Genomic DNA, 20,534 nt, shown 5'->3' on the forward strand with positions numbered 1-20,534 from the left:
ACTCTAGCCCTGTGGACAGGAAACATGGCATGACAGGATTGCCTGGTGCAGAGAAACCTGCCCACAAATTCCAACATACACCCTTTGATTTTTGAAGGGTCCAGTGTGTAAGGTTTAGCTGAAAGGGATCTATTGGCGCAGATTTTATATTAAATAATCCTAGTGATGTTTTCACTAGTGTGTTTCATCTAAATTGTACGAATTGTTGTTTTATTTACCCTAGAATTGGCCCTTTATATTGAAATACTTTATATTTACATCAGGAGTGGGTCCTCTCTATGGAGGCCGCCATGGTTTTATTACAGTAGCCCAGACTGGACAAACTAAACACTTTTTGGGGGGGCTACCACAGGTTATCTTTCATTTTGGAAGGGGAGGGGTGTTCAGCTGCAACTACAACTTCACCACTAGATGTCACTAAATCTTACACTCTGAACCTTTAAAGCTGTTGGTTATTTGAATTTTTTAAAGCTGTGGTCAAAGCATGGCTGTATGGATAATAATCTCCAGCCCATCACTTTTTTCCAGACTGAAATACCTCAACAACATAGATATTGTAAGAAACTGGATACAGCACCACTGCTCATTGCAGCATTTTGCTCCCAGTGGCCACTTCTGGTATTGTAGCAGAAAATCCCCTGTTACCCCAAACAGCTGTTTCCTCATAGATCAACATAGAAAAAGGGATGATTAACAGGCAGCGCCTACAAAAATAATCCGTTATTTAAAAAATGTATAATTTCCTTTTGGTTTTTTATAAGATCTACAACACTATTTTAGAGAGCTACAAGTGTGAATAGCTTTTGTTCCTTGCATATCTCTAGTAGCAGAATTTGAAGGATTTCAAATATTGCATTTGCCTACTGGTCTGAATAGAAGGCACAAAATTAAACACTTTGAGCAAAAAATATGTGTAAATGTTGGATTTTAAGTTTGCAGGTGTTATCATTTGATACGATGTCTAGCTGACTAATCTGTATCTCTATCAGTCTACTATAAACATGCACTAATGCTTATGCAAAGGTGTAATTATTGATCATACAAGATAATAGCTTCCCACCTATTTGGGGAAATAGATTCTGTTAACTGGTTCTTCTTTGTTCCTACTTGATTGCTTGATTTGATTATTTCCCAGATTTCTCAGCCTTCATCATTAGGCACCACACATGCTCAGACCGTCTCCAAGGGAACTCCTCCAGGGAGCCCTCAAACCTGCCTCCTGTTCTTTTTGTTGCCAGGACAACAGACTGCGAACTCGCAGCACATGAATCAGTGTCTCATAGCAACAGATTGGCTTAGAGCTCCATTCTGACCAATCAGGAGCCAGGTGCTGGCAGAGGAAGCCCTGCTGATGCTCCATCCTACTGTGTTGCTGAGAGGGGTGGGTGGTGTTGCCTGTTGTGTAGTAAACAAAGCCTCAATGCAGAGTTGACAATAACAGAAAAAAAACAAATACATTCATCGGTAAAAACATCTTTGTGTTGACTCCTTTTCAGTAATAAATGATTCAATTAATAATAATTCAATCTGTCACGTATCCTTAAAAAGTACAGACAAAATAGAATACAGCGCCTTTATTTGTAATTGCACAACTATGCAATGAAATTTAGTGCATCTCCATAGTGCATACACACCACAAAAATATAAATATGAAAGATAAAAAATCCCAAGCTGTATAGACAGTGGAACACACACAAAAAGCTGGCACAATTGTAAAAAACAAGCAGGATATTAGTTGTATAGGAAGATTGTAGATTGTACTAATCTAATTATTAAACAGGCTAACAAGAAACAAAAAATGAAAGAAGAAAATAAACCTCAGCCTTACATGGTTAATAATAACAATTATCATTATCATATCTATTATTATTCATATTTTTGTTTATATCAATATAACAAAATAATATAAAATATCCATATACAGAAATAAAGCATTGTCTTTTTGTGTTTTTTTGTAAAGTAAGAAAAACAGTAAAGGAAGGAAGAAAAGAGGGAAGGAAGGATGGAAAGGAAGGAAGGAGGGACAGCCTGGGATCTCTATACTTGGTGTGTCCTTTCACCCAGATGCCAGTTTGTTGTGACGGTGGGCCACTGACTGACACTGTTTTCCAAAAGAGAGCACACAGAAGCTGACAGTCTGGATACTTGTTTTCACATCAGCATCCACTTCTGTAATTTAAAGAGAAAAAAGAGAGAGATCACCAGACCATGTGAAGTAAAGCGAAACCAAATGTAAAAAAAATGAGGAATGTACACTATTAGCACATTAGTACACCTCAGGTGCTGTACAAATGAAGTTGCTATTATTATAATTATTCGTTATACAAAACGCCATTATAATGAGTTGTGTTATGTTATTCTATGTAACATAAGTAAAGATTTTGAGTGACAATACTTCATGTGGAGGTAACACTGTTGTCAATATGGCACTCCCTGTGGCCGCCTGTTGGAGCTCTGGGGCTGTTGGTTAAAACATAGCCCCTTGCTCTGCAGGGACAACTCCCCCACCTCTCTGAGCCGCTCCTGGAGTTCCTGAGTTGGGGGAGTTGGCTGTACAGGGGAGGTGTGCATGCAGAGGCCCACGTAGGGCCAGCATAACCTTTCCTCCAGATTCCCTAACCCAGTTGAGGCTGACTTCCACACTTACATCACAAACAGGCTGCTGAACTTAGGCCCGGCCTGTCTGTCATGCCGTTACTCCTCCCTCTCCCCCTCTCTGCTCTCTAACTGCCTGCATTGTGGCCTGCGCTGCCCCAGCTCCGGGACCTCATTGCTCCCTGAGGTCATGCTTATGTGAGTCATGTACTGTGGTGCAGCCTACGTTAGCAGCGCGGCGCCAGGCTAACACACCTGCTACACACCCTTATGCTGCAGGCAAGCTGCAAACACCGGTTTAAGAGTGACATAAGGTAATTCTTGGTCCTGTGGGGGTTAGTATACATATAAGCAAAACAATCACAGGATATAAAAGGTCATGTGTGCTCATGACAGTCACACTTGGCCAACTGTGCTTGTTTTCTTTCACTAAAGTGGCCCTACTTTGTTTTAAATCAAATAAGAAACTTTTTTTAGAAGCATAATCACAGCATCTTCTTGGCTCCGAGAAGTTCGTTGGGACTTTCTGACACATTTCTCCCTTTGTCCAAATGCAGTTGGTGATGTAACAGTAAATGTAGGTCAGGACCAATTTGAATTCTCTGCCCGAGAATGAACTCATGGAGACGGTTCAACAGGGGCCCAGAGGAGAAGCAGCCAAACATGCGTTAACATTTACGTGAAGTTTAAAGAACACGTTTAGAATCGGGGGGGGGGGGAAGAGAGCGCAGTGATCTTTGCTTTACATCTAGTGCAAAATCACTGCAGTGCATCTAGACCTAAATGCATCATGGGCAATTTTAAAGGCTCAATTTGTCTGCAGGTTGTAACTGTGATAATATATAAATGATAAACCTCATATAGCCCATATGGATGTAATGGGAGCTCTGATGTTGCCTCCACCCAGACATCCTTTAAAACAACAGCTACAGCCACAGACAAAAGACGCATCGAGCTCCTGACCATAGGTGTGGTTCACCAGTAGCACTGCTGCCTCATTCACTTGTTTTTTGTAGTTTAACTGGTGACCTCTAATAGATAACCTACTTTACAACGAAACCTCAATAAGTATAACATGTCTGACACATTTGAAGGAATAATGTAACATTTTTACACTGCTACAAGGTTACAGGCTGCAGCAATAAGGTGGATTCAAAACGTATTCGACTCACTTTGTTGCTCGGTGAATGTGTGTTTGTGTTATGAACCATCAAAGTGACGTGTTTATCTGTTTTTTTGCGTGAGAAACCTGCACAAATAGCTTCAAAAAAACAAGACAGAGAGCTGAGCTTCATCTGACACTGGTGTTGCGTTCACGTGTTGTGGGAAAGGTGGTAAAAATGAGACTCACTTAGGCCCTTTCGCTTTTTATGCTTTTTAAAGAGGTCAAAAGTTTTCCATCACCAACAATGTGTTGTATGCAATCGAAACAGTGATAATATGTCGTTTTCTAATAGCCGTATAAGATGTGTCTGTAAGTGTCGATCACATGTGGCAAACCTTCTTTGAGAGTTTCTGCAGAGTGTAAACTACAGTCTCCACTGGCAGAGAAGAACTGCAAAATTTGGTTAATAACTATTAAGTAATCTAAAATCAATGCTGTACATTTTGATGTCATCTAGACTTGAAGCCTTTTTCATAAGTGGTTATATTCTACCTTTTAATATGGTTAATATTGTGTAATGCAGACATTTGCAGATTTGCCTACATAACAACAGAGGTAGGAATTTCCAACCCCCGCGTCGGAGGTTGCAACTGGAACGCCCCCTCAAGTCAGAATTTCTACTTGGAAGGTCGGAGGAACCCCACGACCCCAGACTTCGAAATCCATTGTAAAACAGCAAATGACTGTAGCTGCTTTCAGACATGCACTGGACTCCGCAGATCCTTTGTATTTTCTCCGGAGGAGGTGCATGTCCGAGTGAGACACTCTGCAGTTTCTACGGACTTTATCTGCCTAGTATAAAGCCTGCAGAAAATCCAGGTGGATGTGTGAACACAGCAGAGGATGATGCTTCTAACACATGACAGTGAAAAAACAAAAAGGAAACAAAAATCTTTCGGTGAAAAAGCGGTGACACACACTTAGAAGACACAGATGAAGATGTCAACAGAGTTTGAGGTGCTGCACCCGGCTGCTCCACCTCTCGTCTGAAAAGTGCGGCTATGTTGTGCATGTGTGAAATGAAAACTGGGTAAACTCCGGACCCAATTCTCCGGGTTTTAAAACAGCTTATGGCCCAAAGAGCACAACGCAGAATCGGGCCACCTGTGGTCCCTTTGGTTGACATGCAGTATTGCTATGGCTTACTTCTGGCCCACATAGGGCAAACATCAGCAGGCCGCCTTGCTGCCATCGTTCCAGGTGGTACGTGTGCTGAATGCGGGCCAAAACCGGGCCAAAGCAACGTTGTTTTTATTTGTCTGTGGAGATTCTCAGTCTTTCAGTTCACGGTATATCCAAGTATTAAAAAAACAGGACAACTGGACTTGGTTGGGTTTCTTGAAGACGTTTCACCTCTCGTTAATGACTCCTCAATGACTCCTAACGACCCTACGTTTAGTCCGTTACAACTGAAGAAGCCTCTTGGATAAGAGGTGAAACGACTTCAAGAAACTCAACCAAGTCCAGTTGACCATATTTTTAAGAACTTGGATATACCATGATTATACCATGTTTTTTATCTTAAATGTAATCACTGCACTGCATTGCACTGCTGGACGCGGACCCTGCGTTAAAGTGCACACGAGGACTACAACCTAGAAGCCGCATGGAGTTGTGTGAACGCGTTGTTCCCACAGCCCAGGAACGCCTCATAGACTGAACCGACCTTTCGCCCAGTTTAGCTGCTGGAGGTTCATCGGGTTTACTCTGACACTGCTGACTCCGCGGCCACGCCCACCAACGGCCACGCACCCCGTTTCCTCCAACCGCCCCGTGAGCACGCAGTGTTCACGCGCGCGCCGCTTTCTCATTGGCCGGGCCTCCGCACACACTCGACCGCCATTGGCCGAGTGTTGCCACCCGCCAGTGCGTGTTGTGAGTTTTGTTTTTCTTTTTTTTTCCTTTTTTTTTTTTTTTGTGTCTGAGTGTTTCTCGCCCGTGTTGTAGTCTCTCAGCTGAGAGGAGGCAGCAGCGGCTCAGTCACACAAACCCTGCGCGACCCGAGCGCTGCCCACCGCCGTCTCTTTGTTCCTGAACGACAACAAGAGCCACAAGCACCGATTTCTCTCTTTTCACTCACCGATGCCATCGCGTAAATCCACGGACATGGATTCCCACGGGGTAAGACGCTCATTCCCACTCGTTGCCTTAGTTTCTGTTTCTAACGTCCAGTTGTTTACACAGCGATCTGCAGTTTCTGTCAACAAGCTGGAGTTATGTGTCCTATTAATAGTATTACGTGTCACATTAACATCCCCCGTGAAGCTGAATCACACCTCTTAAATTTATATATATAAGTAAAAAATTGTTTTTATTTATTTATTTATGTCACTGCCGCATTTGTACTTTGTGTTTTGTTCTATATTTAAGAAAAGGTAATAATATATGTGTTGTTTGGGAGCATTTATAATTGTATCATCTGAGGAAGTCTGTCAGGGTCACCGGGTTTACTTCTTTTTTTTTTCAATATTTTTTTAAAAATTTTTTGGCGGAGCGTCAATAATACGCTTTGTTCTCCGTATGAATTCATAATAAAAGTTGTAGCCACTTCCTGATCCAAACCCGCTTTATGGGGGATTTCACATGGCTCATCTCGGCAGCACGTCACTGTTTGGTCTATATTTGGCGATGGGAGGTGTCCTGGCTGCGAGCCACGGGCAATGCATGCTGGGCTGAGGTGAAGTCGCCAACACTACTCCCCCCCCTCTCATTTTATTGGCAGCATGGTGCAGAGTGAACCCGGGAACTTCAGATGCTGACTGGGAAATTTGAGAGATCTCTGGTCAATATAGATAGCAAAGCTCCCCCCCCTCCCCTTCTGTTTGCATCCATGCCAATGTCATATATCAACACAACCCATCATGCTGTGTGACTACGGCAACCGCATGATGCCAAAGAATGTTAATTTTGCTTCATATGTCTGATGTTCGTTTGTTCCTCCCTCCAGACCGAGTGCATGGATCAATATGTGTCCTTCGCAAAGAGGAGGAGGCACGACAGCGAGCACTCCGTCTCTGGCCTGGAGTACACAGACCTGGAGGCAGCTGAGGCCCTGGTGTGTATGAGCTCCTGGGGCCAGGGCTTCTTTCCCAGCAACAACAGGCCGAGCCCCTGCAAGCCCCGACCCCTCACCCCGGCCTCGGACTCCTGCGACTCCCTCCTGACGCCAGAGATTCCGGAGCCCCCAAAGGACTTTGTGTCCCTCTCCTCCCTGGTGAGACACTCCTCATACTGTACTGTTGGGCCATTTCGATAAAGTGCATGTCAGGTTTTGCAAGGGGGAGTTGCGAGCGAGAGTTTGGTAAAAAAACACTTATATATCAGGTGTTTGAGTAGTAAAAGGTATTCCTGAATGTCAAGGTTTGCATTGAACCCTGTAACCTTTCGATGTAATATCTAAAGATAACGGTGCTTTATCGCATGAGTGATGTTGACCTTCAGAAAGTTAGTTCTTGCAGATACAGGGTCATAAAAATCTCAGTTTATAGCTCAGTGTTATCATTATCCTTGTATGTACCTGTGTGCTGCTACTCGTGATCTCTGCAAACACAGGTGTTTGTAAGTCAACTAAAGGCACACACTATGATGTTATGGCACACTCCTCTACCTTTCCCTTTTTTCCCTCTCTTTCTAGTGTATGACTCCGCCTCACAGCCCCAGCTTTGTTGAGACTTCAACATCCAGCACTGGCCTCCAGTCCAGCTTGGCTGTGTCCTCACAGCGCTGTGGGCCCGGTCTCCATCAACCTTTCCTGGCACCCATTGCTGAAAAAAAAAACTCCCTCCCCACTCCGCCACAGCCCTGCCGAGCCATGGCGACCAGCGTCATCCGCCACACCGCAGACAGCACCCCCTGCCAACACCACATTCCAGTGGCCCCCAATCCAGAGAAAACTAGAGACACAGTGATGGCTACAATGGTCTGCCTGCAGCAACAACTGCAGCCGCAGCAGCAGCAGCCGCTGCAGCACATCACAAGGACTGAGCAGATAACCTCACCTACCTCTCCTCTCACACCATTAAAGACAGAATTCAAGCCCAGTCCCTCAAAACCCTGTTTGGACATTGTCTCCACCCCCACTCCTTTCAACGCCCAACCGCAAAACAGCCCGTCCCCTCCCATTATTACCGCAACCCTGTCCCCACCTCCAGTCAGGAGCCCTCAAATCATCTGCCAGATGTTCCCTGTCACCAGCCAATCAGGGATAATCTCAGCCTTCATCCCCGGCACGGTTCAGACATCCAATACTGGAATTCAGACCACCACACCCATCCTCCCCCAACACACCTCAGCCAACACCAGCACTGTCCAGCAGTCCCTCATTGTGGGCTCGGCTATTCCCCAGGGCACGGTGATGCTGGTCCTCCCTCCGTCCTCAATGTCTCAGGCCCCTCACTGCTCGCAGACTGTCATGACCCTGGGCAATACCAAGCTGCTACCTCTGGCCCCGGCCCCCATGTACGTACCAGCGGGGCCCAGCAGCAGCACGGCCCCTGCAAAGATGGACTTTTCTCGCAGGAGAAACTATGTGTGCACCTTCCCCGGCTGCAGGAAGACATACTTCAAAAGCTCACACCTCAAGGCTCACCTTCGAACACACACAGGTGAGCAGCACTTAAGAGTGTGGTTTTGCTGAAACTCATGAGAATAGGGAGTATAATGTGACTACCATAGCTGAGGCTGACATCCTGTTTGTAAAGCATTCCTTCTTTGGCCTTGTTTCTCCCGATGGAAAGAGAGTGAGCTCATTGTTATGTCAGACCGGGCACTGTGATGCGAGAAGTTTTTATGACTGCAATGTGACTCACTTGCTGACTCCCCCTGTTTTTTCTCCTTTAGGTGAGAAGCCATTCAGCTGCAGCTGGGATGGCTGCGACAAGAGGTTCGCCCGCTCCGACGAGCTCTCCCGTCACCGGCGAACGCACACCGGCGAGAAGAAGTTTGTGTGTCCCGTGTGCGACCGGCGATTCATGCGCAGCGATCACCTCACCAAACACGCACGGCGCCACATGACCACAAAGAAAATTCCCTCCTGGCAGGCTGATGTCAGGAGCTTGAACAAAATGGCTGTCGGCAAAACGCCTCCCTCAAAACCAGGCCTCACCACAATAAGCATGCTGGTACCTGCCGCCTTGAAATAGACTCTGAACACTGCCATCCCACTCACTCCCAAGATACCACAGGGATTCGGGGAGTAGCCAAGCACATGAGGCTGCTGCTCTTCTACTCATGGGAAAGAGAAAAAAAAAACATGCACTGGACTCTTTTCTTCCTCTCTACTGTTAATTTGTACATGTATGTTCCTCTAAAGGATTCTTTTGTTTACTTTGATATAAGTGATCATTTGTATGCACCCTTGCCAAAGCCTTTGTATGAAGTTTGTCTTACACATTTCACCTTCTCCCCCATCCTCAAACCCTTTGTGTCAATAGTGAGCTATATATATATATATAGCTCACTATTGACACACAGATATCTGTCTATGTGAATGTATTGTATTGTTGTATGATTGCATTTATTTGTCATATCTGGGAAAAAATATTGACATGAAAGACAAATGTATATATGAATATTAATCAACAATACTATGATTATACCTTGATTATATCTCCCCGTATAACTTTTCATATTATTTAATACATATTTGTAATAAAATAAAACGGATAAAACAAGTCCGACTTGTTCATCTTGTGACTTTCCAATAACTAATCCTAGAAAAACAAGGCGCTGGATCATTGTAGAGTCAGCGATCTTTCCCGGTGGGAGTGAGGGTCTGCCCACATCCTGTGTGTGCGTCACACTGTGACTGCCCCCACCACCGCCCTCTCTCCCTCTCCCTCGTCAGCTGAAACTCACTCGTGTCCTCTGAAATGTGCTGACTAGCCCGTGGGAAGCTTCCTGCTCAATGAATAATATTTTTTTGTTTTTGTGAGTAAAGCTTTTTTTTACTGAGACCATCTGGGGACATGGTGTCCTGTTCATTAGCTGAGAGCCAGGATGCCTGATGAGTCAGAGGAGACACGTCTGGTTGCTTGTTCATCAGCAAATTATTTGAGGCATCAGCCCTGTTCCATTGGAGCAAGGAGGCGGTGGAGCTGTGTGCCTGTTGTGTAACACACCACTGGGTTTCATACACATATCTCTGGTATATTTCAGCAAACACCCCCTGTTCTTACTACCAGTGGAAAAACTGAATTATACAGTTGTTTATACTGAATTCACCACCCTGTGAGATTTTTTTTCAAATGTTCATGCTTCAAGCTCAGAAATCAGAAGGATGCATGTGCAGATTTAACAATGCAAAATACAACAAGATGCAATTGAGATGATTGTTGACAAACATCCATCCTCCCGCTCATCCACACACTGACACCCGGTAACTACTAGTTTACCCGGCCTCCAATCACATGGTGAGAAATATGAACTGCTGGGGGGTGCGACCAATCACCTTTCTCCTCTGCGTACCCGCCCCTTTGCCTTACTGACCGACATACTCACTGGCCTGGTGCCACCCGATCGCTGGTCTGCAGCGACACCTGCTGGTAGAATTACATCATATACCCATTCAATTATACGAGATGTCATAAAAAAAAACAGTCAGGTGTTGGCAAAGCAATTCATTTGATCATTTATATGTTTGTCCACTGAGAATCAAATTTTTTAATGATTAACTTAGTAAACTTTATTCATCTACAAGGTTCAACTCCAAATATTCATTATGTAAATAACAATAAAAGACACGTAAGGCTAAGACTAACTTTTCATTGCTTGAATATATTTGCAATATTTTACAGTGTTATAAATACACACAGGGAATTTCAGTGTTTTTTAGTGAAAAAGAGGAAATATCTTTATTCTTTTTTTCCTCTTTTTACAGTCGTTTTTTCCATTGCTTACTATAGAAATGTCAACTGGGTACTTGTATTACACATATTGGGCTTTATAATTGTTAAAAATAGCAATTACGAATCACTATCATCTGTGAGGCAAATGCATTCATTAAAAATACGTTTATTTTATTACATTATTTTTATGAGACAAACATATTATTGAGACACTAATGTCAAATGACCAACTGTGCTCCTCCAGACTCCAGAATTACTTTAATGCAACAATCACTTTAAATCCAATAATTGGGAGCAAGTTCCTTTTTATCACTGTGAATAAAATTTAGTGTATTCATTTACATCAAGTTTGATGTTTATTTATAAATGAAGAAGACATCCTTGCAAATTTAAGGAGAGAAATTATTAACATAAATGTATAGATATGGCAAGGGTGTTGTTTTTAGATATATTTAGAACTTTTCACTTATCGAACATTATATTTAATCATGCATGTAATTTAAAATATATTACAATTATTTGTTTGACAATCAAATAGCCCACAAGGATAAAGTAAATGGATTTGGAATGGAAATTTATTAAAAACCAATAACTGATATATCCCATTTAGCCTAATTGCACAATAGCTACCTAATACTACAGGTACATTTAGTCAATTGTAAACAGTAAAATAAATTAAGAAAGTAGGTATATTTTTTTCTTTTATGAATTACATTTATATATCTTGTTGGTTAAAATCATTTGTAAACCTGCCGGATGTAATGTGGGTAAATGTTTCTCGGGGAGGTGTTTCCTTGTTACACTACCGACTCTCAAGTTGCCATGGTTACACATAGACACAACTACGCGATGACTTGCTGCCGTTTGGAGTTTGAGGTCGCGTTTAAACCCGTATAACAGTACGTAAAAAGCGTAGCAACTGACACGCAGTTTACGACTTTATCGGGAGTAGATAGCAGCGGTGGATATGTTATAATCTGACTTCTTCTCTGAGCTGGCCTTTAAACAGTGTGGAATCAAAGACAGCCGACTTTAAACAGTGTGACATCAAAGGCAGCTGCATTCAAATATCAGTGATCATTGCCCCTACGAGCTGCCGCTGACACGATTTGAGCGTACTGCAGGAAACTCGAACTTCAGTGAACTTAATTGTACTAAAATCGCCAACATGGAGGTCGGAGAAAACCTGAAAGAACTGAACATGACGGCGGATGAAGTGGACAGACTGAGAAAAGCTTTCAGAGATGACAAGTTCCGGGAGATGCTGCGAGATTACGCGGAGGAAATATCAGACCCGGAGAACAAGAGGATTTACGAAGAGCAGCTCGAGCTTTACGAGCACGAGAGAGGAAACAGCATCGACTTCATCCACCCGGAACCTTTCAGGGCTCTGAAGACGAGTGTGGACGGCAGCCGAAAGTGTTTCATCAACATTTGCGCCAACGAGAAAGTTGGAAAACCCGAGTGTAAGTGTGGTGTGTCGGAGGATGGCCGCAGAGGGCAGAGTTGGTCCATGCCCCACAGTCTGCACCCAGGGAGACAGGACACAGACAAACAAGGGAACCAGGTCACCATCTATGATGTCATCTTCCACCCTGACACCCTCCACATTGCGAGCAAAAACAAGAGGTTCATGGACATGGTGGACAGCACAGCCATTCAGGGGATCCAGAAGGCCTTTAAAGTCACTCTGGACAAAAACAACATGCGACAGTTGAAAACAAAGTACAAGGGCACCCCCCAGCCTTGTGTCATTCGAAAACCCATACCTGGATACAAAGCCGAGGGGCCCTCAGTGGAGCCTGACCCTCTTGCCTTCCCATTCCCTGATGATAAAGGACCTGCCCCATCCTCGCAAACCAAACCCTCAGAGTCACCTGCATCGAGAAACAGCAGCGACGCAGAACCTAAAAGTTTCCAGATCCAACCTCAACAGAGCAAAGAGCCGACCCAGCCCAACTACACGGTGAAGTATCGACATTTTGTCGATCTGCAGGACTTCAGGAACTCCAGAGACTCGGCTCAGAGCCCCAGGCCCAAAGAGATAGTGGTCACCATTGACCTGCCTCTGCTGAAGTCCGTCACAGACACCAGCCTTGAGGTGATGAAGCAGAGGCTGCTGCTGGACTCCGAGAAGCCGGCGTACAGGCTGGAGCTGCCTCTGGCCTACCCTGTGGACGAGGACAAAGGAGAGGCCAAGTTTAACAAGCACAGAGGACAGCTGACGGTCACACTGCCTGTTCTTCCATCTAAGGAAGTGTTTGATTATGCTTTATGGCCTGCTGCGACTGTTGGTGACGGTCAGGGTGAAGGTGTTGATGAAAGGAATGTGAAGGAAAGCGAGGAGGAGAGAGGGAAGGAGCAGGTGAGGGGGAGTGAGAAAGGTGAGGAGGAGCAAAGATGTGTTGAGGAGGAGGAGGAGGAAGTAAAGCAGGAAAGAGTAGATGAAGAGGATAAGAAGCAGCAGACAAAGGGGGGAGGTGAAGATGAGGACAGAGAGGAGCAGATGAGAGGAGATCAGGGGAGTGTAGAGGGGGAGGAAAGAAGTGAAGTAGGTGAGGAGGAAGAATGGAGACCACTTAAGAGAGAAGGGGAAGAGAGTGAAGACGAGGGAAGCGGTGTGGAGAGGGAGGCAAAATGCAAGAAGCAGAACGGAAAAGAAGAAAGTGTGGAGGAGGAAAGAGGAGAGGAGGAGAAAGCAGAAGAGCAGAAACAGGAAAATGTGAATGATGACAAATTGACAGCTGAACACTCCAGAGAGGAGGAAGAAGTAAATCTAACTTCAGAGATCCAAGAGGAAACTGAAAAGATGCAGGAAAACCTACAAGAAAATATTCAGGTGAGTTAAGTCCTGCCCAGGTGTGTTGTGTGCGGTAAAACTGATCTGCCGAGTTCTTTCTCCTTTTCTATACATATTCTTTCTGTTCTAGGTGGAAGCAGATGTTGAGTTTCACAGTCACACATCCGGTGAGGAACTATCAGCCATGACGACCACTTCAGACCACGATGTTGTAGACAGCCCCGTTTCCCAAGGGACTGAAGTGTCTGCAACAGATACAGCAAACAAGCCGGGTAGGGGAGGCTCAGGAGAGCAGAGCAAGAGGGACAACCTGGACGAGGACGACGTGGACACGGAGCAGATCTTCCAAACCCCAGTGCACAACGAAGAGCCTGCGTTACTGAGGGAAATTGATGAAGATGGAAAGGAAAACGTCATCAGTGATCATTCCACATCTGCTGGGTTCATCCTCCATAACGCCCTGATGTATGAGCTGGACTGAGATCTTTCTTTTTCTCTATTACGGCAGTTTACAATCTCAGTTCATCTTAAAACATTGTTGTTACATGATGCATGAATAATGTCATTATCCCAGAATAAATTACTAAAGACAAGAGAGCGAATGCTTTAATTTTATTTAACTTTTTTTCATACAGTGCATATATATATAGATGTATATATGTATAAAAACTTGTGGGTCATTAGCACAGTAAAAACCAACTCCCTTTAGGTGACGCTGATGAACCCTGAGGCACCGAGTTCAGGAGATTCATCTGACGTCTCTATTCCCCTGCGGAGCACAAGTAGGTCAGTGGAGTAACCTGGATTTTGCTCTCAGAGGCAGGAAGAACAGAAAAATCATTTTGCCTCAGTGTTGTTGCCTCACTATCATTACATACAGTGAGGGACCAGCAGATACAGGAGTGAGGTTTATGCTTGTCTCGATGGTCATCCTTGATATGTGGGAAGTGCAGTACAACTTGAATGTGAGTGTAAAACAGGCAGCTTGAAGCACTTTTAAAAATGGCTTTACAGAAGCTGTGTCTCAAATTCAGGGGCTGCATCTTTCAGAAGCTGCATTTGAAGACGGACTGCGTCACAGTGGTGCGACTATGCTGTCCAACTTCGACTGCTCCTTCAAATGCGTCCGTCAAATGACGATCGAAGGGAGAACCTTTTCTAGGATAGTGACACACAGTTTTCCACATGATTTTGGCTCAGCCTTCGTGGGCCATGCAGACCAGACCCCATGAAGGAGGCGGCCCCTGAATTGGGACACAGCTAGAGTCGACATTGTCCTTTTATTAAAAGTCATTAGCAGAAAACTACCACTGAGCTATTTACTACTGCGGATTCTTCTTGCCAGTGTCTCAACAGATACCGTCAAAGTATCCACTGCAGGTTCCAGCTGTTTACAGGTTTTTCTGTGAAACCACAGTTTGTTCCTGCTCATCTTATTCCTCTTTGGAGGGAGCTGTCCAAAAATTCAGAGTAGCAGGAGAGCGAGCAGAAGTGCTGCTGCACCGGAGCATCTGTGCCTCCCATGTCATCCACCAGGACGACTGTGTGAGAGACTTGGTGCAGGTTCATGCTGACGGCCGTCTTGATGTAGAAGTTGATGCAGACGCGGCCGCAGTCGCAGGTCTTGGCTGTTTCCAGGTCCCGGCACAAGTGGGCAGGGATGAGGTGAGGTCCGTACGGTAGTCTGTGAAGTAAATCAGAAAGAAAGAATTGTATGAGCGTGCTGTAAGAACTTGTGAACCAAAGACTAATCTAGAAGGGTGGCCCTATGTCGTAATGTTCACCAAGAAGGTGTCAATAATTCCTGAATCCACTCAAAACATTTTAAAGGTTTTTCCTTGGATCATTCCCCACCCCTCCACAAAATTCAGTGATAATCAATTCAGTAGTTTTTGCGTAATCCTGCTAACTATCAATTAAACAGACAGTAAATTACTGTTGAAAACAAAACCTCCTTGGTGGAGGTGATAAAAGAGGATATTCGGAGCAGCTCTGCTCACCTGAGGTTGGACAGAGCCCTGGAGGCTATCTCTTGAAGTGGGAGGGGGAATGTGAGCTGCATTGTGTGGTCAAGAGGATTGGGCTGGATGAAAGGGTTTCCGAACAGGTCAAGGTTCTCCAGACTCAGCTTGCGGAAGTCACCGGGCAGCACTACCAACTGGTTGTGTGCCGCCGACAGGAACCTCAGCTTCGAGAGTCGTCCGACGTGAAACGGCAAACACTCGAGCTCGTTGTCATCCAGTTTCAGGTTGACCAGTTCTCTGAGCTGGCAGAACTGAGCGGGGAGCGTCTGCAGTCGATTCTGGCTGAGGTCCAGGAGCTGGAGGGTCCGCTGCAGCGTGGACAGGCACAGCGCCACGCTGAACGCTTCCAGGTGGTTGTTGTGGAGGATGAGTTCAGAGAGGCAGCCGAGGTCCCCGATGGTGGCAGGAAGTTTCTTGATGTGGTTGTTGCTGAGGTCTAGTTTGCGGAGAGCTGCAAAATTAAAAAAACAAAAGAAAAATATTAAAACTTAAAAGGGCTACTCCAGCTAATCATGCATTACCATCAAACTGGGGAAACACATTTTGGGGGTAAGAGAGGCTAAATCAAAGCAGCACAAGTTCAGCTCCTCTATTTGTTTCTACTAAAGTTCAAGCTCTTAGAACACTGGACCCAACATTTTACATACAGTAACTCTACTTTGAAAAACCTCCCTCCAGATTCAGAAAGCACAATAAAACTACTTCAACAGACTGAGCAGGAAACATTTGTTTTTAAAACTGGCAAATCTTAAGATTATCAATGTTCTGTGAACATGTATATTAAAATAAAAGGGAATAAAAAGCTTCTTTAAAAAAAAAAATCAAGTGCCATTAAACTCTACAGGCCAGAATTTAATTTCCAGCACTGAGCCGACAACTCAATCGTTTCTCTTTACCTTTGAGGGACAGCATCCGCATGTCCACACGGGACAGTTTGCAGTAGGAGACCTGCAGCTGCTCCAGAGAGTAGGGGAAGCTGGAGGTGAGGGGGTAGTCCTTCTTGGACACGATGGTGAGTTTCTTCTTGGGCTGCTCCACGTCCCTGGCGCGGACGGGCGTGAGCGTGGAGAGGGGCAGACTGCTCGTGTCGCTTCCTCTGTCTGCCAGGCGAGCGGCCGAGAGGAAGTTTTTCAAGCTATTTGCATCAGCCTAGCAAACGAATAAATAATATCAGGTTACACACGGATTGATGGATGAACAGGTGACTGAAACCGCAGGTTCACAGTTTCCCCTCTGACCGGATTCCTTAAAATATCTAACCTAAATTCAAAAGCCGAGAACATCTTGACACACTTCCTTTGAATGAACTTGATGGAGTTTTTGCTGTTGAGAAAACAACGTGTGAAATTCAGGATGAGAAAATAAAGGGATTAGATGCCTTTTTAACACCTGTATTACAATAAAAATGTAAACATTGAGGTTGTCATCCAAATTCAAGGCCATACTCTGCTGTAGTGGTGTCACGGTTTAAAAAAAAAAATTGTGGTTCAGTTGGATAACTGGACTTGTTTTCCCTGTTTACCTGCATCATGTGGTGTCAGTCGGTTCACAGATGTGTGTGTGTGTGTGTCTCTGTCATTGTGACGGGTTGAACTATAGAAGAATCTGGGTGAAAGGTCACCCAGGCTTCAAAACAACCAGGGGAGCTTTTAACAACAACTGGAAACAATGAGGCTTCTATGGTGTCTGTCCAGGCACCGGCTGCAGTCAAAACAACCATGCACGTCTGTCTGGTTGATAAATGTGCGGGTAAACAGCCCGACACTCGTCTTTGTCCCGTTTTGTTCTCGCCTCACACGGTAAACACAACTATGAGTCTGCGCTGTTCATGCACTTGTGAACCAAAGGACTGGTACTGTGATTTTTCCGTAATCTGTGGCTACTTTTAAGAGGAAATGATATCTAAATATCGTCTGCCTCTCTTATTAAACACCTTTACGCGCAGACTGTAATTGCACCATGAAGGACGTCGTACCTTGCTCAAACAAATGTCGACAGCAGGTTCCTTTAGTCTCACAGTGGCCTTGCCTTCCTCCACAAACCACGTGAAGAACTTCTCTATATTGTCTTTCAGCTGCAAGAGAAAGTTGGCAGATGGTGAGCAGTGGAAAAATACATTTCACAAAACGAGAGCAGACAGTGAGTGATTCACTCGACAAGTTTCCACAGGAGCACATGTTAATTGTTATTACATCAAGCTGGTTTATATATCAACTTTACAGAGGTATGACTATAAATCAGAGAAATAGGCTCTTGACGGAAGCATTTCTGAAAACAATACTGCTCAAGTTTCCAGTCAAGGTCTTTCTGGGAAAGATGATGACTCTGAGATTTAAGTGACTCTGAGAAAAAAAATACAGTCAGTAAAGGTTGAAACTACAACAGAAGACCTGCTTGTTAGTTCATAAATAAATACAATTTTATCAAACTATGCTGAATGTAAGAGTTAAGAGGACTGATCACATGAATTGGATCTTCTTGTGGAAACTAACATGTTTTGTGAAATGTGACCAAAACAGCATCCACCGCCCTGGTTCCATCAAGGGAACAATATTTCACAGATTTGTCTGAAAAACGCTGTGAATCAAACTGTTGAATTCAATTGAACAAAAGTGTAAATTTCCCTTATTACCGCAAGATAATTATATGTTTGATGCTGAGCTGATGTTAATGTATTTATGTCTGTACCGCCAGGTCAGTAACAATATGAACAGGTTACATGTAGGACTGGATGATAAAGTAAAATCAAAAATAATATCTATATGATTTTAACATCACGTCAAACATATATCGATGTTTTGCATTTCCATTGTGTAATCGCAGTGGGGAGGCAAAACATATGATTGATCTGCCTCAGATAAATGTTTGTCATTCTCATAAAGAAGAGTTTAAAACCACAACTTTCACTCAGGAGCCATTTTAACCTAAAAAGAAACAATAATGTGAGATTTATCGTGATAATTATCGATACTGACTGATATGAAAACAGGTGACTGTATTTATAGTCCACAGGAACAAAATTGTCTTGCTGGCAAGTGGCTAACGTTAGCAATTCTAGATCTTGCAGCATGATCTTGGTTAAAACAACCAAGATCATGGTCGATGACGTCATCAGCATCGTTTTCTCCTCCGCTGAGCCACAGGAACTCCTGTGAACTACTTCCCATTAACTGACGTTTATGTGTAAAACTACTTCCCCTTTGCACTTTACATCCATTTCCTCTAAAGTAAAAATATATTCAGAAACCACCAATACTCATCTCCAACATACTGTCACATAGAGGAAACTGCTGAGGTCAGATTTTCATATTTAAGTCCATCGTTCCTGCAGGTTTTGATAAGTTTTCACTGACCGGTGAGTTCTACTCACAAATGGATTAAGTCAAAAATGTCATTTTTAAAATTTGTATTAGAAATGTTTGCATGAATGTCTGCTTATGACAAAACAAAATGTTTATATTTATGTCTGTATATGACAAGGTAAATACAGTTAGTATAAATTGCCCCAAAGTTTTCAGTTTATTCCCATTAATTCCCGTATATTCCCGTTAACTCCCATGGAAAGTTTCCAATTTTGAATATTCCCTGAATTTTGCAACCCTACTAGTTACATGACTTCATGGTTCTCAACTTAAGCCTCTATGAATACAAACATTGCTCTTAATCAATTGTGAGGATTCAAATTGAACATTCATCTTTAAAATAAAATAATAGGTCGTGGACCCATTAGCTGTAAATGTGACATTTGGTGTAACAGATATTTGCTGTGTTTAATAAGCCTGAGCTAAACGTCACATTGACTTTATATGCAGCCATTGTTGTTGTGTGTCTATGTTTACACGCGTTCACCTGCTGTTTTCAGACTTCAACTGAGAATTAATCAAATACGTCTGCATCCAAACCGGCAAATTTGAAATCATATAATTAGAAGAAACTTGCAATCAGCCTGATTTGAAAACAACGACAGACCCACATTAGTGATCAGTAGTGACAGTCGGTGCAGTCATGTAGTGAACTATAACAACAGACCTTGTATTTGGACCCAGATCTGTCTTTAGCGGTGCAGATCATCATGTAGATGTTGCCGCGCTGACTCGTCTTGTCCACATGTCTCCCGATGGACAGCACCGCTCTGCTCCCCTTCCCCCGACTCCTCATCCCGAACGTAGGCAGCATCCGATTCACCACCTCCACGTCGCACTGCAGCTTCATGGCAGCCGCTGACTGAGCACCGGGGGTCGAGCCCCGGCCACAAACTACGGGTTCAAACGGACACGAGAGGAGGGAAACTTCCGCCACGAAGCTGGAAACTTGACGCGGCGGAGGAGCTGCGGCCACATCCGTCCCCGTCCTGGATGTCAACAACCGAGCGGCACCGCGTCCCAGCGGGGATTCAGCAGCTCCGGAGCGGCCCTTTGTCTCCCTGCACTCCGCCTACAGCCGGAACACGTCACCTGTCCACGGTAACTGCAGCTTTCTCCTCGGGGTTCTTCAATAAACTGTCAATGTCCCGGACATTTTCCTCTCTGTTGTCAGGTAGCCGCCGTTAGCATGAGCCCGCTCACCGCGCGTGGGAAGTGACGTCAGAGAGGCGTTTCTTTCGCGCGCACATTGGAGGAAGTGTTTATAGAGGCGTCAGGTTTCACTTCGGTCTGATCAGACTATCAATAATCAATAATAAAACAGGACCAATAATCATATGCAGAGGTGGTGGTAGTGTTTTATAGAGATGTCAGGTTTCATTTTGGTCTGATCAAACTATCAATAATCAATAATAAAACTAAACCAATAATCATATCCAGAGGTGGAGGAAGTGTGTATAGAGGTGTCATATTTCACTTTCGTCTGTTCAAACTATCAATAATCAATAATAAAACAAGACCAATAATCATATGCAGAGGTGGTGGTAGTGTTTTATAGAGATGTCAGGTTTCATTTTGGTCTGATCAAACTATCAATAATCAATAATACAACTAATAATCATATCCAGAGGTGGAGGAAGCTCTGTGTATCAATGACATTGCTCAATTGCTCAAATATTATTCAATTAAAGAAAATTTATAAAGAAAAAAATAATAAACAGTGGGAAGTTATTGAGTAAAGTG

At 44.0% G+C, this 20,534-nt stretch overlaps 3 protein-coding genes and 1 long non-coding RNA gene across 6 annotated transcripts; 2 read left to right on the forward strand and 2 right to left on the reverse strand.

Annotated features, from left to right (window-relative positions):
- Positions 1-1,224: 1,224 nt before the first annotated feature.
- Positions 1,225-3,520, reverse strand: LOC117755855. 3 transcript variants are annotated; one of them, XR_004612678.1, is made up of 3 exons: positions 2,396-2,705; positions 2,044-2,169; positions 1,225-1,364 (listed from the first exon to the last, which is right to left on the reverse strand). It is a non-coding gene; the product is annotated as an uncharacterized LOC117755855 (long non-coding RNA). The 3 variants fall into 3 exon arrangements; XR_004612677.1 differs by lacking the exon at positions 2,396-2,705 and adding an exon at positions 2,822-3,520 and having other exon boundaries at positions 1,237-1,416; XR_004612676.1 differs by having other exon boundaries at positions 1,237-1,416.
- Positions 3,521-5,672: 2,152 nt separating this feature from the next.
- On the forward strand, positions 5,673-9,433 carry klf11b (Kruppel-like factor 11b). The gene is made up of 4 exons (XM_034575992.1): positions 5,673-5,881; positions 6,708-6,974; positions 7,395-8,364; positions 8,600-9,433. The coding sequence occupies exons 1-4, from the start codon at positions 5,843-5,845 to the stop codon at positions 8,899-8,901; spliced, it is 1,578 nt and encodes a 525-aa protein (XP_034431883.1). The 5' UTR covers positions 5,673-5,842; the 3' UTR covers positions 8,902-9,433.
- Positions 9,434-11,727: 2,294 nt separating this feature from the next.
- Positions 11,728-14,002, forward strand: dnaaf2 (dynein axonemal assembly factor 2). Its single transcript, XM_034575961.1, has 2 exons — positions 11,728-13,444; positions 13,536-14,002. Exons 1-2 carry the CDS (start codon positions 11,774-11,776, stop codon positions 13,884-13,886), a joined length of 2,022 nt encoding a protein of 673 aa, XP_034431852.1. The 5' UTR covers positions 11,728-11,773; the 3' UTR covers positions 13,887-14,002.
- A 3-nt stretch (positions 14,003-14,005) lies between these two features.
- On the reverse strand, positions 14,006-20,026 carry lrr1 (leucine rich repeat protein 1). The gene is made up of 5 exons (XM_034575963.1): positions 19,459-20,026; positions 17,405-17,503; positions 16,326-16,578; positions 15,406-15,880; positions 14,006-15,089 (listed from the first exon to the last, which is right to left on the reverse strand). The coding sequence occupies exons 1-5, from the start codon at positions 19,639-19,641 to the stop codon at positions 14,834-14,836; spliced, it is 1,266 nt and encodes a 421-aa protein (XP_034431854.1). The 5' UTR covers positions 19,642-20,026; the 3' UTR covers positions 14,006-14,833.
- Positions 20,027-20,534: the final 508 nt, after the last annotated feature.

The sequence above is a fragment of the Hippoglossus hippoglossus genome, chromosome 22 (genome assembly GCF_009819705.1).
Source record: "Hippoglossus hippoglossus isolate fHipHip1 chromosome 22, fHipHip1.pri, whole genome shotgun sequence".
Classification (NCBI taxonomy): domain Eukaryota; kingdom Metazoa; phylum Chordata; class Actinopteri; order Pleuronectiformes; family Pleuronectidae; genus Hippoglossus; species Hippoglossus hippoglossus.

Bases quoted from the DNA above. Each gene is read 5' to 3' on its own strand.
- klf11b (XM_034575992.1), top strand. From the start codon at position 5,843: ATGCCATCGCGTAAATCCACGGACATGGATTCCCACGGG. The intron at 6,975-7,394 runs GTGAGACACTCC...CTCTCTTTCTAG, and splicing joins TTGTGTCCCTCTCCTCCCTG to TGTATGACTCCGCCTCACAG. The intron at 8,365-8,599 runs GTGAGCAGCACT...TTTCTCCTTTAG, and splicing joins TCACCTTCGAACACACACAG to GTGAGAAGCCATTCAGCTGC.
- dnaaf2 (XM_034575961.1), top strand. From the start codon at position 11,774: ATGGAGGTCGGAGAAAACCTGAAAGAACTGAACATGACGGCGGATGAA. The intron at 13,445-13,535 runs GTGAGTTAAGTC...TTTCTGTTCTAG, and splicing joins ACCTACAAGAAAATATTCAG to GTGGAAGCAGATGTTGAGTT.
- lrr1 (XM_034575963.1), bottom strand. From the start codon at position 19,641: ATGAAGCTGCAGTGCGACGTGGAGGTGGTGAATCGGATGCTGCCTACG. The intron at 17,504-19,458 runs GTCTGTTGTTAT...TTTCTCTTGCAG, and splicing joins GATCTGGGTCCAAATACAAG to CTGAAAGACAATATAGAGAA. The intron at 15,881-16,325 runs GTAAAGAGAAAC...TTAATTTTGCAG, and splicing joins GCGGATGCTGTCCCTCAAAG to CTCTCCGCAAACTAGACCTC.